Source organism: Thermobia domestica, chromosome 9, assembly GCF_964235325.1.
Source record: "Thermobia domestica chromosome 9, izTheDome1.hap1.1, whole genome shotgun sequence".
Classification (NCBI taxonomy): domain Eukaryota; kingdom Metazoa; phylum Arthropoda; class Insecta; order Zygentoma; family Lepismatidae; genus Thermobia; species Thermobia domestica.
In genome coordinates, this window is record NC_137462.1 from 89202182 (window position 1) to 89221367 (window position 19186).

General features: G+C 35.3%; 1 protein-coding gene across 11 annotated transcripts in view; it reads right to left on the minus strand.

Annotated features, from left to right (window-relative positions):
* The window catches only part of rdgB (retinal degeneration B), a 461056-nt gene that overhangs the window by 101414 nt on the left and 340456 nt on the right, over window positions 1-19186 (minus strand). For all 11 annotated transcript variants that reach the window (XR_014133053.1, XM_081771516.1, XM_081771512.1 and 8 more), the window contains one exon: window positions 2810-2934. Coding sequence is in view for 10 of the 11 variants with exons in the window: in XM_081771516.1 (XP_081627642.1) it covers window positions 2810-2887 (78 nt within the window). In the remaining variant the exon portion in view is untranslated. The remainder of the gene's footprint in view (window positions 1-2809; window positions 2935-19186) is intronic.

The following is a 19186-nucleotide window of genomic DNA, read 5'->3' on the forward strand; positions in this document are numbered from 1 at the left end:
TCAAGGCATTTCTCTTGAACATCCTATAAAATTCTCTCAAACATTTTATTAGCAAGATTGATCCCGTACGTGGATGAAATTATTGGAGATTATCAGTGTGGATTTAGACGAAATCAATCAACTATGGATCATATATATACTATTCGACAAATTGGTCTACTCGAAAAAAAAATGGGAATACAATACATCAATTATTTATTAATTTTAGAAAGACTTATGATTCTATTAGGAAATAAATATTATACAACAATCTTGCAGAATTTGGAACACCGAAAAAGCTAGTTAGATTAATTAACATGTGTTTAAACGAATCCCAAAGTAAAACCCGAGTAGGAAAATTCTTGTCCACGAGTTTTTCGTCAAGAATGGCCCGAAACAAGGAGATGCGTTGTTGACATTATTATTCAACTTTATTCTGGAGTACGCCATAAGGAAAATCAAAGATAGCAACCAGGGCCTAGAGTTGAATGGTATTCACCAGGGTATGGCGTATGCTGATGATGTAAATCTGATAGGAGATAATAGAAGAACAACAAAAAGAAATGTAGAGGTCTTATTAAACGCTTACAGAGACATGGGTTTAGAAGTAAATGCAGAGAAAACTAAATACATGGAAGTTCGTCGGAATCTTAATAGGCTACTGCAAATTATGGATGTGTCAAAGTATCAAATAAAATTTTCAACAAAATGGATACTTTCAAATACCTTAGGATTAATATTAACAGACCAAAATTATATCCACGAAAAAATTAAATATCCACGAAAGCAGGGAATTCGTGTTATTATTCAGTTGAAAATCTTCTATCGTCGGGAATTCTGTCGCGGAATTTGAAGCTTAAAATATATAGAACGATAATGATGCCTGTGTTTCTGTATTGTTGCGAAACATGATCGCTTACTTTATGGGAAGAACACAAACTGAAAGTATTTGAGAATAAAATCCTGAGACAAATATTCGGATACAAGAGGTACGTCAATCGGGAATGGCGGAAACTTCATAACGAAGAACTGTATAATTTACACCCTTTACCAAACATTGTTAGTCATCAAATCTAGGAGGCTCAGGTGGGCAGGTCATGCAGCGAGAATGAAAGAAAGTAGGAAGGCTTTCAAAGTTTTAACTGGAAATCCAATCAGAAAATGTCTATTAGGAAGACCTAGACGCAGATGGAAGGACAATATTAATATGAATCTCGCAGAAATAGGAATACAAAGTAGAAACTGGATCCAGTTGGCTAAGGATAGAAGTCATTGAAGAAGGTTTATGAATGCGGCATTGAACCTCCAGGTTCTATAGGCTATAGAGTTAGTTCTTTTACGAAAAAAAAAATGAAATATAACGGAAATTTAGAAGGTTTATGTTTTGTCTGTATGTAGATAGATAAAACAGAGCACAACTGATACGTACGCATAGAAAACATATCCTGGCGATACAACTAATAGATGGAAAAATGATCCCAATAAATGCCTTCAAATTGGAAGCATTTCATATGCCAATGGAATAAATAAAATCACTGATAGTGATTAGTCTTTGAAAAAGACGAAATCAGTTAGGTTCTATTTGGAATATGTTTTTTTATTTTCCTTGTTTACCTTAATTTTAAATTCCCGCGCAAACAGCAGCTTGCGTGTGTCTCTTCACTCTCTCATTTTCATACCTTCATTCTCACCATCGTGATTAATCCGATTGTTAAGAAAAGCGTGGTTAACTGAACGAACTCATCATCATCACAACGCTGAATACGTATTTCAAACTTTGACCGTTTCCGATTTTGAAAACACTCCTGCGTACGCTGTAAGTTATTATTCGACACCTTGTATGTCACATCGTCATTAACAAATCGCATATAATAACTCTCTTTAAGTAATAAGTAAAAACTTGTTGTGATTCTTACTGAAAATTTTGGGTTGCGAGCCTAGCGAGCACGAAAATTTTAAACAAATGTATTTCTTTGCAAACCGACGGGGCGCCGCGTCGTTTACTCTTTTCCGACAACTTTTCTTTCTTCTTGCTCGTTCGGCGCCCCCTTACTATCAGCGCCCGAGACAACCGCCCCGCTGCTTCCCCTAGCTACGACTCTGGTAGTCACGAACGACACCCTCACTAAAGGCCTGGCATATCTTCCGCCCCGCTGCAGCGTTGTTTGACCCCAGTTTGAACTTGTACAGTATACACGCCCTTACGACGCTCTGTTGAGGTACCATGTTCACTCTGTCCTTACGCAAGTTTACTGTGTACCTGAACTGACACAACCAGGTAGTATGTTTGATATGCCCACACCAACACCTTCGCCTTATCTCCATTTGCATTCAACTCACGGTGTGAGGGCCAATTGAACACAGGCCTCCACAAAAAGCGACAAAGCTTTCTTGGTTACCTTTATAATTTGAGTGCATGAGTTTTAAAAACATATACAGTTTTTTTTAGTAATCGAAAAACTTTACTCAAGATGGTCTATTTTTTTTAATTACTGACAAAGAACCGTACGTGGTATATTATTTTGCTGGCAACTATACAAATCACCTAAATGACATAGAAAATAAGAGTACTACATTATTTCTTACAACACATCCTAAATTGAAATGCCACTTCGAAAATTTTATATGGAAATAAATAAATAAATCTATAGTACTATAAATAAATAAATAAATAAATAAATAATTTATGTAGAATTTCTAGTTCAAATACTTTAAATTTTAGCGAATTGGGAAGTAATACATTGTTTCAAGATAATGCGAAATTCTACAACTTTAAACTATAAGTCAAAAAATCCATACAACTGCTAATACTGTTTTGCAATATACTTACTGCTATCATATACAGTTGAGCTATCCGATATTCCTCCACCGTTAGAGGAAGTGGAACTCGGTATTCCTTTATCAGCATGGCTGAAGCGTTGCTTGGCTACCAACAACATCTGGCATGTACCATAACTGAAAGAAGAAAAATTATATATTCTAAAGTAGCAAATTAGTTTATTCTTCTCTTTCTGAATGCATTTTCAAATTAAATATTTGTAGTACTCTTCGTTAGCTAAATAATACTTAACAATTGAAACACCTAATGTACACTAACTACTGCTAGATCAATCTTCCTTCCTCGCAATCACAAAATTTAATTATTCTACTCTTGTCACACCCTCAACTTTTTATCAGGAAGTCTGTCCCGCTCTATAGATATTTCGATCATAGGAACAGGCTTATATTCATTCCTCATTGATAGGTCCATAGCACATATTAAAATAAGCTCCAATGGAGATGCAAGATGGAGATGAAACACGTTTCCCTTGCTGTTGTAAGTTATACTGGGAGTTGCTCAAGATAAAATGCTGACCGGTTATTAATCACAAACGGTTGGAGACAAAGAGATAAAACAAAAGTGAGGTAGGAAAATGACATACGGTGCATCAAATGCAGCATTCTATTTGCTCCATACGGCTCCCTATCATGAGAACATGAGAGGGGTCATCCGAAAATTGTAAATGGTAAGGTATATAAAATTTTGGTAAATGACAAAGTACATTGTGATCTTTATGAAAGCAATCTATATGATTAGTTGTGATACTTCTCTAAGCATTTTTTCGAAATATAGCCTATCGAAACAAGAATTTTCAGTTCCTTGGTACTTTTTGTATTTATTGAAATATCTCATATCATGACCATAGTATTCAACACTCAGGTACTTTGGATGCGCATTGAACTGCTCGTCTCACTTGCGTTATTACTGTTGTAGAAGGACCTCCAAAAGTTGGACATTTTTGGATGTTTGTGATACTGTAGCATTCTTAGTTTGCACCATTGAACAGTAAGTGTGGTATTGTATGTTTTCATTTGATATGTGGATTTGAAATTTGTAATGATCTGACGTAGTGCCATTTGAAAAAAAAAAAAATATATTTATGTTAGGTTGGTAACTATTAATGTGTTAATATTGCAGAGTATGCCAAACAATGTCCCCGTCCCGGCACTTAGATGATACAAAATTCCATATCTCAAGTTTTGTTTGATTTTTTTTTTCCCGTATGAGGTACAGTTTAATTGAGTTCTTGCACATTCAGACAAAACATCCAATGGTTATAAATCACAAACGTTTAAGGATAAAAAGATGAAACAAAAAGTGATAGCAAACAGAATGCGCATGCCTCACAGGCCAAGGGCCACTCGAGAAGTTTAAATGGTAAGATGGGTAATTTGATGATCAATGAAAAGATACAACATTCAAAGGGAAGCAAACAACTTTTGTGGGGAAGAGATTTTTGTACGGTGCACCGTTACGAAATGTCCACTATTTAACTGTTAGTTTTATCTGAACGTGCATGAATTCACAATTCAGTGGTGGCCAATTTGTAACCGATGCTGTACGAAAAAATATTTCCTACAAAATTTCCTTTGTTTTTCCATGGCTCCCTTTCAATGATGTAAAAAATAAATAAAAAAAATATACCTTACAATTTAAAATTTTCGTGAGATCCTTTCCAGGCCCCATGACAGGGACTTCTGTGAGGCGAACAGAGCACACCACTTGATACGTCCTCTTTCATTTCTCTATCTAAGTTTTCGTTTTGTTGTTTTATCTTCAACGATTTGTGATTTATAATCACTGGACGTTTTATCTCAATGTGCAAGAATTCACATTTAAATGGTAGCCATTTTGTAAACGATGCCCCATATGAAATAAATGTTTCTACAAAAGTAGTTTTATTTGTTAAGTCAAGTTTCTTGGGTTTTGTCACAACCAAGGTCTCTGCTATTTCTTTGAGGGGGGAGAACGAAGTATTTGGGGGGAACTGACTACAAACATTTGGTGGGGATGGGTACTACTGCTGTCTGGGATTCTAATATCATTTTATTTTTCCACTGCCGATTGTGAAACAACTCTCAAGCTTAAGACCTCACTCTCTTAGTATCTTAAATGGGCACCCTGATTTTATATATATATATATATATATATATATATATATACATGAACTATTATTAATCTATCAGGTGACTAAAAAGTTCTTTAAGTTTCTATTGGAAACTAGGCACATTTTCGCCGATCTCAGACAATTATCGTAGAATGTCTTCAATTCCTATCAGAGGATAATTCTTGACCTCTACGTAACACCACACTACTTCTTATTTATGTTATTACTTACGACAGAACTCGTATTCGGGTACAGCATAAAATGAAACTGACATTGCAATCTAGTAAATGAAACATCTTATTCCAAGTGAAAGACTTACTGAGGATTTTAATCCTTTACATACTCTCGTGCGTGAAGAATTCAAACGAGAAAAGACCATCTTTATGAACAACCTAGGAGCTCAAAATTTTGTAGACTTCTCAATATTTAAATTAATTACTATGTGCAAGAACATAAGAATAGTAAAAAAAAACTGATTGTTCTATTAAAAACATCATCTCAACATTTATTTCGTAATTACCGAAAAATGTTTATCATGATATGAGGAAAAGATATTAATGCGTATAAGATAATAACTCCATCATCTCTGACAAATATTCAGTATATAAAATTTTACATTGGAGACCACTATAGAAACTTGATAGTATAGGCTGCAAATAATTCAATACCTTGACATCTGAATTTGAAAGTAAGATACGGATTCTCCTTTTTAAAATGCTTGTACTTTTATCATAGAAGGCGTATAACACACCTAACCTTAAGAGATGCACAGAGTTCCAGTCGGGAAATCTACGGGGGAAAAAGAACTTTGAGTAGAGCAAGAAGAAAGTGTGAGAATATCAATTACGATCTTACAAGTTCAGGGTGGGTTGGTTTGACGCATGATAGAATCTAATGGAATTTTGTTTGCGGCGATGAGCTCTCTGGGTTCTTGAGCCATAGTGTTAATTTGTTACATATATTAATCAAGTGCCAGATCAACATTTCACTTCAAGACAGAATATTTATACAAATGAGCTAGATCGTAGAAAAATACTCTAAAAGTGAGAGTACTCCTACTCAATCCTGTTCAAAGATAATACGCAACAAATCTTGTACATGTACTAGACAGCAAACAGAAAAATAAAACTATGCATTTCTGTGGTTCAATACATTATCTAGTACTAAATAATTACGGAAATGGATTGCTTGATGAATAAGATATGCCGGTTATTACTTAACTAGATGCTAACTGAAAACACCATACGATAGTATTTTACGTATTTCTTATTGGTCTCACAGGAATAACAAACATGCTTTCCTAATCCAATACTCTTGTCTCAGCAGATTCGACCTCGTCAAGAAACCTTTCAAATCACACTAAGCTTTATAACAGCGCACATGCATCAATACAAATACCACCACTTCGCACACAAATACATTTCCCATTTATCTACATGAATATAATATGAACCATTATTCAAAAATTGATCATAATACTATTAATAATTCTTCTTCTTCTTACGCAAGGAAATGAGATTGTAAAATAACTTAAATTCACGTTTCAGAACCTCAGCGGTAAAACAGAACTGGAACTTCGAACAACTACACGTAAAAACTATTCTGACAATTTTGTTGTAGGGTCAGTGACAGTAATTATGAGACAGATTTCACACCATTTTCACGTTACTCAGCTTTACATTAGTTTTGGAAGCAGTTAGCCTACGCAGCAGTTTATGGTGCCAATAGAGTAACAATTTGTTGCCAAAAAATTTCCTGTCATCTCATAAGTCGATGAGTAAACGTCAAATTTGTGCTGTCTTATAATTTCCCTTCAAAAGGGTGATTATGAGACACCGGGTGGGTAATAATGAGAAAACTGTTGTCTCCAGCTTTCTATATGTGACATTGAGGTGTGAAGGAGCCCAATTGTGAGATAAAGAAGTCTTCGTTATTTTGTGTTTATTATATAAAGATATACAAATATTTGGCTGAATACACGAAAATAATTAAGAAAAAAGTGGAAATAAATACCGATGTTATTCTAAAATTTTTGTGAGTTGACTATAATAGGCCTATAGCCCAATAGCCTATCTATATTGTAAAATTGAAAGTGACTATGTTTGTGACTTCTAATCTCTTGAACCACCCGACCGATCTCGAATAAATTTTCACATTGATAAGGTTCGGGCCTGGGAGTGTTTTTATCTATTCACTTTGATGATGTAACTTAGGGGAGGGGATGGAGGAGGAGTTATACAAAAATAAACTTAATAACTCTTGAACCAAACGACCAATCTCGATCAAATTTTCAACAAAGATGAGGTTCGTGCCTGGGATATTTTTATCATTTCAGTTTGACGGAGCACCGTAGAGGAGATGTACAAAAATCAATGTTTTATATATATATATATATATATATATATATATATATATATATATATATATATATATATATATATATATATATATATATATAATGACTATGTTCGTTAGTTAATAATTCTTGAACCACCCGATCTATCTCAGTCAAATTTCAACATAGATGAGGTTCGAACCTGGGAAGTTTTTCATCATTGCTTTCATCGCTTTGACGGTAGATCTTAGGGGAGGGGAGGGGAGGAGGGGAAATATATGAAAATGAATAAAACTTAATAACTCTTGAACACCCGACCGATCTTGATCAAACTTTCAACATAGATAAGGTTTGGACTTGAGATATTTTTGTAATTTCACTTTTACGGTGCAACGTAGGGGAGGGAAGGGGGAGATATATGTAAAAAAAAAAAATAAAAGACTGTGACTTCATCACGCTTAAACCACCCGACTGATCTTAATCAAATTTTCAACATATATATGAGTTTCGGGCCTGGGGTGGTTTTTATCATATTACTTTGACGGTAGAACTTACGGGAGAGGAGAGATACATAAAAATAAATAAAACATAATAATGCTTGAACCAGCCGATCGATCTCGATCAAATTTTTAACAGATGAGGTTCGGGACTGGAAAGTTTTTTTTTTTTTTTTTTTTCACTTTGACGTAGAACCTAGAAGAGGGGGAAGGGGAGATTTATATATAAAAATAAACAAATCCTCATAACTCTTGAACCACCCAACCGATCTCAATCAAATTTTCAACACAGATGAGGTTCGGCCTGGAACCATTTTTATCATTTTACTTTGACGGTGCAGCTTAGGGAGAGGAAGGATTATATATATATATATATATATATATATATATATATATATATATATATATATATATATGTGTGTGTGTGTGTGTGTGTGTGTGTGTGAAAGTAACTATCTTTGTGACTTAATAACTCTTGAACCACCCGACCGATCTCAATCAAATTTTCAATATAGATGAGTTTTAGACCTGAGTTTTTTTGTCATATATATATCACTTTGACGGTGCAACATAGGGGAAGGGGAGGAGGAGAAAATTTAAAAATGATCGAAAATGACCGATATTAGTTTTCGGGGTCACTGAGATGAACAGTGATATTTCCGATGCTGTTTAAATCCAAATTCAGCCCAACAGTTTGGGGGAGGAAAGGGGGAGACATAAAATGATCGAAAATGAAGAATATTAGTGTTGAATCCATAGTTTTCGGAGTCGCTGAGTTGAACAGTGACACTTCCGATCCCGTTTAAATCCGAATTCAACCCGCAACTTAGAGGAGGGGGAGGAAGAAGATATATAAAATTGATCGAAAATGATCATTATCATTGTTGAATCCATGGTTTTCGGGTCACTGAGAAGACCAGTGACACTTGCGATGCCGTGCCTTGCAACATGGGGAGGGGAAGGGGGAGATATATAAAATCATCGAAAATGACCGATATTAGTGCTGAACCCATTGATTCCGGGGTCGCTCTGATGAACAGTGACACTTCCGATGCCGTTTAAATCTAAATTCAGCCACGCAACATGGGGAGGAGGGGGAGAGAAACATGAAAACAATCGAAAATTACCGATATCAGAGAGTGCTTTAGTAATAGTAAAAATGACTGACTAACTGAACATATTACTATTTTTTCTTAATTTAACCCACCGAAGCGGGTAATTGATACTAGTATTAGATAGTTTCAGGTTACAAAACAGGCTTATGAAACAAATTTAGACCAAGTTCTAAGTTGTTCACTTAAAAAAAGGCTACTTCTATTTCTTTATGTTTTAGTATATTGATATGCAGAAGAGGGTATTTTCAACAAAATAATATTAGTCTACAATTTTGAAAGTTACTAAGAAACAAGGTTATAGGACTTCCTGAACTACAGAATACAGCTTTTTTTGAAACTTAACATAGTAGGCTACAGAGACAGATTCCAGTTATTTCTCAAATAAATTAATCTAGCATGCGTCTCATAATTACCCTTCATATAAGCAAAATGAAATACAACAATAAGAAAATTTGTAACTCTGAAACGAAAGCCCAAGGGAGAAATTCTACTTAACCTATAACTAGTGTTGTAAATAGAAAAAAAAAAAACGTTCGTATTTTTTCAGAAATGTACGTTTTTTTAGAAAAAAAAACATTGCCTCTCGTTTTTTTTTTCTAAATTTCGTTTTTTTTTCAAATAGCCATTTGTAATGTATCTTACGTCATTTATGTCTGACGTATTTTTATGTATGTGTAATTACCATAAAATGCAACATAAATTAAACACTAGATACTGATACGGTACAAATATTTTACAATTTATATGAGTAGCGTACCTACTAATAATCCAGGTTTCTGTAGTGTTTCACCAATATCAACCAAGAAATAAAAGTATAGATGAACATTTTTTTTTTTTTCGTAAAAGTAGGCCTTTAATAAGTACGAAAATAATATCACGAACAGTATAAAATGCATATAACTTGTCTAAAGGTAAAAACTAATACTAATTTGCCTACTAATATTTTTCTGAATATCATATATAAATAATTTGTCGACTAGATATATGATATGCATTGCTGGCTCTACCATATGTGCAACACGTGCATTTGCACTTGGCTGCAATATCTGTCATTAGTATTTTATTTAAAATAAATATTTCTTGTTGGAGACAGACTTCATGATCATGGTAGCTAAATTTACTAAGCCAGGGGTGCCCACAAGGGGGGCTATGACGAAAATGGCGTCATTGAAATATATGGGTGGTTAAAAATCTATATAAATATGCTTGAGAGTGTGTAAACATTAACCGAAAAGATTTTTTTTTTCATGGAAGAACACCTACGGATAGACAATTGAGGGGGGTGCGTCATGGACATGAGGGGGATGCGCACCACTGACTAAGCTGACCTTCTATTTGAATACTACACTCATAAATTATCTTTAGGTCGCATTAGTTTAAGTCACATGATCAGTGCTAAAGCAAATGGTAAAATATATCTCAGAATAAAGTGCTTGATTGTTGTCAAATACAGGAACTCAATTCTCGAATGCCTGTCCCCTTTGGTTAGTTATCAAAGTTCTGATATGAAAGCTTCTCTTGTCTTTGTCGCAAATAAGATCGTTATCATGGAAGGTGGAAACACTTAAAAAAATAACAGATGTAGAAGGAAAATCAAGAAATAAGGTAAAAGAGCTAGTTGCATTATAATTGCAAACTGATATGTTGAGATTGAAACTCGATATTGAATTCTATAAAAAGCATTAACATCTTTCAGATGTATTTGCTTTATCTTTCACTAACATAATAGATTAATAATTAAAGAAAAACAGACACAACAATATTGTATTTGTAGTAAGTATTTAAGCCTTTCTGAGTGCGAGTGTAGTTTCCCTCCCTTTCGTTGTTTATGCTGGAGTAGCATACTTAAAATCGTGACTTTTAAGATTTGTTCTTTCTGGAGAAAGATTTAGGCGGCAAATTACGCCATTGCGCGGACGACAAATTGCCTAGGGCCGCGGCCGGCCCGATAATATGTACACTCATGTCCACAATGATTGTCGCATATCTATAACTGTCTTCTTGTAAGAATATAATTCGATAATAATTTTGCAGGGTACTTTTAAAACTGATACTATGTGTATAATCGGAAAATGTATATTTGTGGTCAATTTCAAAGGAAAAGAATTATAAATACGAAAATGAGAAAGAGTAAAAGAAACTGTTGCTAAATGGACAAGAAAGTTTTATTTTCGTTTTATTGTTCTTATTTACTGCTGTTTTGACATGAAATTTTCCACATACATGTCTTTGCCGATTATACACATACTAACATTATAAGAAATACCAGGCGGATTCGTTATCAAATTATATTCCTACAACAACATATTTATAGACATGCGACAATAATCTTGGACATGAGTGTACATACAAGACATGAATATAGGATGACATAATTTGAAGTAATGTAGGGTGTTTCAAAATGAATATTAGGGTTTTCAAACTTTGTAGTATCTATTACAATTAACTTACAATTATAAGTATTATCAAATTAAAGAGCAACTCAAACAGTTTTGTACACATGCATGCCATGCATTGTTTCCTCTGTCTGCCGTTAGAAAGAGCAAGTAGCAAAGATGGAGACTAGAGACCAGAAAGCTTTGTGTGTTTTAACTTTGCAAAGACTGAATCTGTAGTTACAGTGCAACCGTCTGTGTGAATTGAATGTTTTGTGTCATATGGCGGAAAGTTTATGGGCCTTTCTCACCTATCGACTCAATGTGTGCCATGTGACGAATGAAGCTCACATCGAACACTTGAAGCAAAAACTGTTTGAGGTGTTCTTTTATTTGATGTATCGTTTATAATTGTAGATAAAATGTAATAAGTACTACGAAGACTTAATCCTCGATATTCATTTCGAAACACCCTGCATTTCTCAGCATCAGTATTGGAACTAAGATGTAAAAAGGAGAGATTGTGATTGTTCACAACAAATATTATTATTAGTCAAGACTATAATTACTACAACAACACAAGTTAGTAGTCAAAAAATGTAATTAAATGTACATTCGTAACCCTTTCGGGCCCAGGTGGCCAAAGTGGCATATACGGATGTGTCAATTTTTTAATCCGCTCCTGTATGGTCACTAATTAAGATATCGGTATATATATTTTTTGCCAAATATGGTTGGTCCATAGTTTATCATTTTAGTTTCTTTATCTTCTGTGTGTCGAATTTCCCTCTCAAATTTCACCCCAGTAAAAATTCGAAAATTTTCGAATTTTCTTTATTACTTTTCCCCTGTAGCTTCATTCGTTGTAGAGAGACCTCCTTAAGACTTGTCAGGTAGATACGTCGGATGGATACCTAATTGTTGACATCAATTGGACGGGCTTGCGCGCAGTGTTGCCAACTACGGAAATTAAAATATCCTTAAATTTGGGCAAAAAATTCGAAATTTTTGTTATAAACCGTACCTATACGTCCGAATGCAAGTGAACTTACGCCAGTCGAACATTTGTTCTTACTGAACAAACTCGGGTACATATCGTTACAGTGGAGTAATTAGGGGACGCACGAAAAATTCGGATTAAGGTTCTAACTCTTGATTTTCCCCTACTTTTCTCTTTATCGAAATATATTTTTGGTAATTAAAAGCATTGTTTCTTAAATATCGCCATGATACTTGTAGGATATATTAGTAATGTACCAGTGTTTATTTTAAGATAGTTTTCGTCTGTCTAGTAGCAGTGTTGTCAGCTACGGAAAATTTTAATTCAAGATGTTAGGGGAAAATTACGTGTTTTGTCTATTATATCCCTCTTGTTGGCTACATAGGAACAAAAGTACCAGTATCTGAAAGTCTTGTCTTTACCCTTCACAACGCACTATAGAAAGTTTCAATAGGATAGTTAGGGGAAGTACAGTTAAGGTTTACAGTAGACCTTGTTCTCTAAGTGGAAAGATAACTGTGATTTTTTAGGTAGACTGAAATATTTTTTAATGACCTGCTTACTTTATTAGATATTGTCACAATACTTGTAGGGTATATTATAGGGATACCAAAGCTTCTTTTAAGATAGTTTGTGTGTGTCTGCTAGCACTGTTGCCAGCTACAGAAAATTTTAATTTCCGATTTTAGGGAGAAATTTTGAAAAAAACTCCCTTTTTTGTCTCTATTATTTCCCTCTTGTTGGCTACATTCAAACAAACGTACCACTATCTGAAAGCCTCGTCCTTAGCCTACACAGCGCACCATAAAAAGTTTCGGTAGAATAATTAGGGGTAGTACAGTTGAGGTTTATAATAAAATATGTTTTGTAAATGGTAAGAAAATTGTGAATTTCTGAGGTAGAATGAGATTTTTTTTTTTAAAATCATGCTTACTTTGTTAGATATCGCCATGATACTTGTAGGAAGTATTCTTGGAGTACGAAGGTTTACTTTCAGATACTTTACGTCTGTTTTATGGCAGTGTTTCCAGCCAAAACAATTAATTCCCGATTTAAAGTAAAAAATTTTGCAAATTTCCCTTTCCCCTCTATTATTTCCCTCTTGCTCGCTACGTTGCAACAAATGTACCACTACCTGAAAGCCTTCTCTTTCGCCTACAGAACGCACCATAAAAAGCTTCAATAGGATAATTAGAGAAGCTGTAGCCCCGGCATATCTGTCGGCTTTTGCTTCTGAGGCGTAAAAAGTGTCAAAATTTCATGTGTATGGAAACAGAGATTTTTTTCTTTCTCTCTTTGAATGGAAGCCAGCGACTTTAGGTTTTCACTGTACTTTGTCAACGTACCAAATAATTTTTTTAGGTGACTTAGACCCATATGGCGACAGTGGTGCTAGAGAAAAAATCTTGAAATTCGGTTGGGGATTTTTTGTAAATTTTCACCCCAACATTTCCCTCAGTAATTTCCCACCCGCTCGCAACACTGCAATGTAACGTACACCAAAAAATAGCCACATTCCTTTTCTAAAAAACAAGGTCTTAACCATATCAATAGGGTAAATGGTTTTTGAGCAATAAGTCACTAACTGACAAAGTAGGAAAACGCCAAAAATGATCTGGGTCCGAAAGGAATAATCACACGATTTTGCTCGTATAGGTACAAGGAAACAAATGATTTGTAAGTTACGAGGGCTTCGACTCAAGTTCTATTGATTATTTCAATAATCTTCAAGATAAATCAATAAATAATAGCTGCCAGAAAAAAACAGACATTTGAAAAAAAAACATGAAAAAGAACGATGTTTTTATTGAAAAAAAACTTCACAGAAAAAAAAACCGTTTTTTTACAACACTACCTATAACTGCTGACCTACCAGGCTTTCACTAACACCCATTGGTTTTACAACAGTGATATTACTGCAGGAGTAGGTATAAATGTTAATGACAGGATTTCAAATTTCAAAACTTTTTTAATGAGTTCGTTAAAAAATTGATACATCCAAACTTTTGTAAACTGACACTTAAAAATGAAGACAGAGCTTTTAAAAAAATTGGTACATCCAAGTTTTTTTAAACTGAAACTTAAAAATGTAGACAGAGCATTATGAAGGATGTTACTAAATGCCTGCGCTCTTAGTTTGTATGTACCTACAGTAGTTGAAGATCAGTGAGGGGTATCTCATAATTACCCTCCATAGGCAGTGTCCCATAATTACCCTCAATGGCACTATTCATTTTCTTACTTCATTTTAATAACAACTATAAGCATATATACTTCAGCGTTAGTTTCTGTCTTCCCTTTTTACGTATTGCCTGTTGTCTGCAGTTATATAAATAATAATCTCTATATTATAATGCTATGTTTGTAGTCAATTCCTTTCTACAATGAGATCTCGGAAACCTAAATTCTAGAAACCTGCCCTTTTCGGTAATCGATTGCAAATTTTGTGTAGATTTACCAGCTTTTATCCTTTTTTTTAAGTGCCTTTATTTTTCTATTCAACGTTCTAGGGATCGTTTTGAGCCTATAAGGTTCACAAAATTTTTGTCTCTTGTGCAACGCTTTCAACAATATGCAACCTTCATTATTTGAAAGTATGAGGGCCATCGGAAAAGTGGTACCCGTTTGGGCCGCATGAAGCGCTGACGACTCGGGGAGCCGCTGGGCAAGGTCAGACCGCGTCAGTGGCTTGTTTGCCTGCTCTGTGCGAGGTTGCGTGACGCTAGCAATGCCTGTATTGTGTCTGAGCTCGTTTATAATGATTAAACGAATTGAGAACCCCGCCAGTTGTGAAGTGAGGGCCGTGATTAAATTTCTTAATGCACGAAACGTTCGACCTTGTGAAATTAATCGCCAATTAAAGGTGGTGTATGGAGACAATGTGATGGTCGAGTCGTCTATTCGGCGCTGGTGTCGCAACTTCAACCTGGGGAGGGGGAGTACACACGACGAGGAGCGTTCAGGGAGACCATCTGTCATTACAGACGAACTGCTGAGGTCAGTAGACGAATGCGTGAGGAACGATCGGCGCGTCACAATTGATGAACTCTGTGAACATTTTCCTAATGTGTCTCGAACAATTGTTTATGAAATTGTCAAAGACCATCTGCATTATTCAAAAATCTGTGCAAGGTGGGTCCCTCGCATGCTCACAGATGAGCACAAAACCAAGCGTATGGCTGCAGCACTGACGTTTCTGGGACGTTATTCCGATGAAGGAGACTCTTCCCTGAATCGCATCATTCTACGATTGGGTTTGTTATGCATCACTTGAGAAAAAAGGAGTGGCATCCATGGAGTGGCATCACGCTCATTCACCAACCAAACCAAAAAAAAAAAAAAAAAAAAAATCAAGACAGTTCCGTCCACCAGGAAACTCATGGCAACATATTCTGGGATCGACGAGGTGTACTGCTCATTGATTTTATGGCCCGTGGAGACACAATTAATGTTAATGCGTATTGTGAAACACTAAAGAAATTGCGGCGGGCAATACAAAATTGACGGCGAGGTCTGTTGTCTACAGGCGTCATTCTCCTTCATGACAATGCCAGGCCCCATGCAGCTGCGAAAACACAACCACTTCTGCAGCAATTCAAGTGGGAAACATTCTACCATCCACCGTATAGCCCGGATTTGGCCCTTCGGATTTTCATCTCTTTACGAAGCTTAAAGGCGGGAAAAAGATTTGATAGCGATGAAGAGCTTAAACGAGGCGTGACTACGTATCTGAATACGCTGGCGGCGGAGGACTATGACGCTGGAATACAAAAACTCGTCACACGGTATGACAAATGCCTCAATTTGCTTGGCGATTATGTGGAGAAGTAAGGTAAAGAATGTTCTTTCCAATAAATATGTGTATATTTGTTAACATGTACTACTGTATCTTTATTGCACAAACGGGTACCACTTTCCGGGTGGCCCTCGTAATTTTTATTGCTCTTACAGGGTGTCCATACACATTTAACCTGAAATAATGTTTTGTACCATAAAAAAAGTGGAACTGTGATGAAACTTGAACACGGATCGTCTGGTTAACAGCCACACGCGTACGTTACCCCTACTCTATGCCAAATAATGCTAACATACCTCTTTAGACACTTATCTTCATATGTGCCGTGCGGTACTGTCACATCGTCATATCTTTACCAGGCTTTACCGCCGAAACGAGGGCCCGGAGGTTGAAAATCATATTACGTTTTCGTCTTTTTTCTAACATCACCCCGTGCTCAGTAAGGACGCGAGTTTTAAACCACGCGATATAAGTTAATATAAAATAAACTATTACTTAGATTTGGACATCTATCGCTATAACCGATACCAATAAGCAGTGTTCAATCAAATGAAAACTCAATTGTCAACGGGCACCCGTTTGTACATCTTGTCATGGTAAATATCCGAAATTTGACAACCCAACATTACACGTACTAGAAATAGTAATTTATAAATAATCACAAAGCAGCCATCTTTAGCTCAGCGAAAGCGTGGTGGATTCACAGTCAAAAAGCCGTAAGTTCAAATCCTGGTCGGAAAATATGTTTTTTTACTTAATTTAAATCTTTAAGAGCAGATGCTACCATGTTCAGTTTACCTCGTAATCCTCGACGGAAACATCAGAATGCTCAAGCAACTATTGTAAAATAAACGAAAAGATAGAGAAATTATACTATTTTATTGACAATTTTAATCGTATTTGCGCCTCTCTAGAACATTTTTACAAGTTTAGATTTATAGATATCCTCTACCCTCTCTTACTTGTTTCGTAAATGGAATATAATTGTTTAGTGAATCAAATAGATCTTATAGACGTTATATTTCTTTCTTTCGCTTCTCGCTCACCTTTGGAGATGAATATTCCGACAAATAGACTGCAGAGACCATTTTCAAAAATAAGACGATTTACAATGTCACTAATATATATTGGTGGTTAGCTAAACGTATCAGACAAGAAATCGAGAAACTAAGAATCCGAATCTTTTCAGAAAGGATACTGCACTGATGCTGCAAATGTGAGCCCTAACGACATAAAATTACTGCTTAATTTTTCTATTTAACACTCTATTAAAGAGTCCTATGCAACCTGCACTTCCTATCAGTAAATCACGGTCACATACTCTACAGGCATCATGTACCCTGTTTTATATGGCAAAGAGCAAAGAAAAGGCATTTTTACTTAGAGGATATAAAGGAAGGACTGGTATTTTTAAAGTAATGACAGTGGTCATCCTTCATTTGTGTCTGTAAAGGAACACGTATAGATAAAGTAAGGAAGTGGGAAAGAGATTCATGCTCATTGGAACGATGCGCTGTATTCAGCTAATAATATTGTAATAATAGTTTGCTGCAAACATTAAGTAAACAAAAATGTTTTGATTTCATACCAAATTTTAATTTGACATTTGGCATTATCCTGTTGTCTGATATTTACGAAGAGGATGATTTGCCAATAACGACAATAAAAGAGAAGTGAGATCATGAAGTCCAACAGTTTGACACAAGAACTTTTTTCATTCTTGATGAACCTACTTGAGTTTATATTTGGTGAACACAGCTTAAACATAGTAATATTAAAGGAATATTTTATACCTTATGAATCTCAGTGAGGCTATATGTTATAATGTTCTAGGTCGTGACAGTCGACAATAGAGACCGATATAGTTTTAAAAATTACTGTAACGTTCGGTGCAACGTGCAGGAAAGGTCCTAATGCCCGTAAACATGATCGACGGCACTCTGACTGAGGAGAGCAAACAGAAAAATCCATCCTCCAGAAGATATTTTATTACAATGGATTTTTGAGATTTATTTCAACGGAGACATATGAGACGATGCAATCAACGACTCCTTACGGCAGCCCAGTCTCAAAAGTGTTAGTGGAAACCATATCTTCTACAACAACTACTATTACTATTAAAAAAAGAAGGTAAGTAGCTATAATACTTCACTACCATTATTACTCATTCAACAAATGAGCGGCAGGTCCTGGAACTAAGAGATTGTTTCTCCTTAGGTTAGGGATTGCGAACGTTTCTTCCATGTTTCCCGAACTTCAGCTTCCTCGTTTAACTCCCAATATTTTCTTCTATTTTCAAACCATCGATAAGTTGTCATCTTCTTCCTATTTTTCGCCTTATCTCCATCCTTCCCTGTATGAAACTATGAAGAAGATAACTTCTTCCTAAGATGTGTCCAATCCAATTTGCCTTCCCTTAAAGGATGCTGGTTAATTGCAACCTCTTTCCTCCTACCTGTTTTCAAACATCTTCGTTTGTTATTCCCCCCGTCTATTTAATCCTCTCCTCCTTCCAACACTACCTGTCGAAGTCTCTATACAATTCTTCTCTAATTTCCATAATGTCGAAGTCTTCGAACCATACAATTCCATATTCCATATATAGACTTGACCAGTTCTTTTTTATTTTCTTTTTTTGTTCTTCTTTTCTTTTTTTCTTTTTTTTTAGTCCAATGTTAAGCCTGCTAGTTAGGAGAGATCTTTTCTTGTCGAACGACTCTTTGGCTACTTCAATTCTTAACTTGATCTCTTTGGTGCATTAAGTGTCTATCGTAAAGAAACTTCCCAAATATTTGAAATGATCGACTTCTTCAAGCTCTTTTTGTTCTGCTCTAATCCATAAGGGCATGTTTTTAAGAGATATTTTCATTATTTTCGACTTCCTACTGTAAACTATTCTATTCATCTCCTGTAGTCCTTCTTCAGTTCTAGCTATAAAAACGATGTTATCCAAATGCCACAACATATTAATGATCTGTCCTCCACTCTTGAAATCTTTAACTTTCAATAATGCTTCCTTCATTAAGCATTCACTATAAATGTTGAATAATTGGGGTAATACACAACATCCTTGTCTGACTTCTCCATACTATTGGTTTTCACTTGGTTCAAACACAATTTCACTCTTTGTCCTGTGTACATGTTGCGAATGAATCGACGAC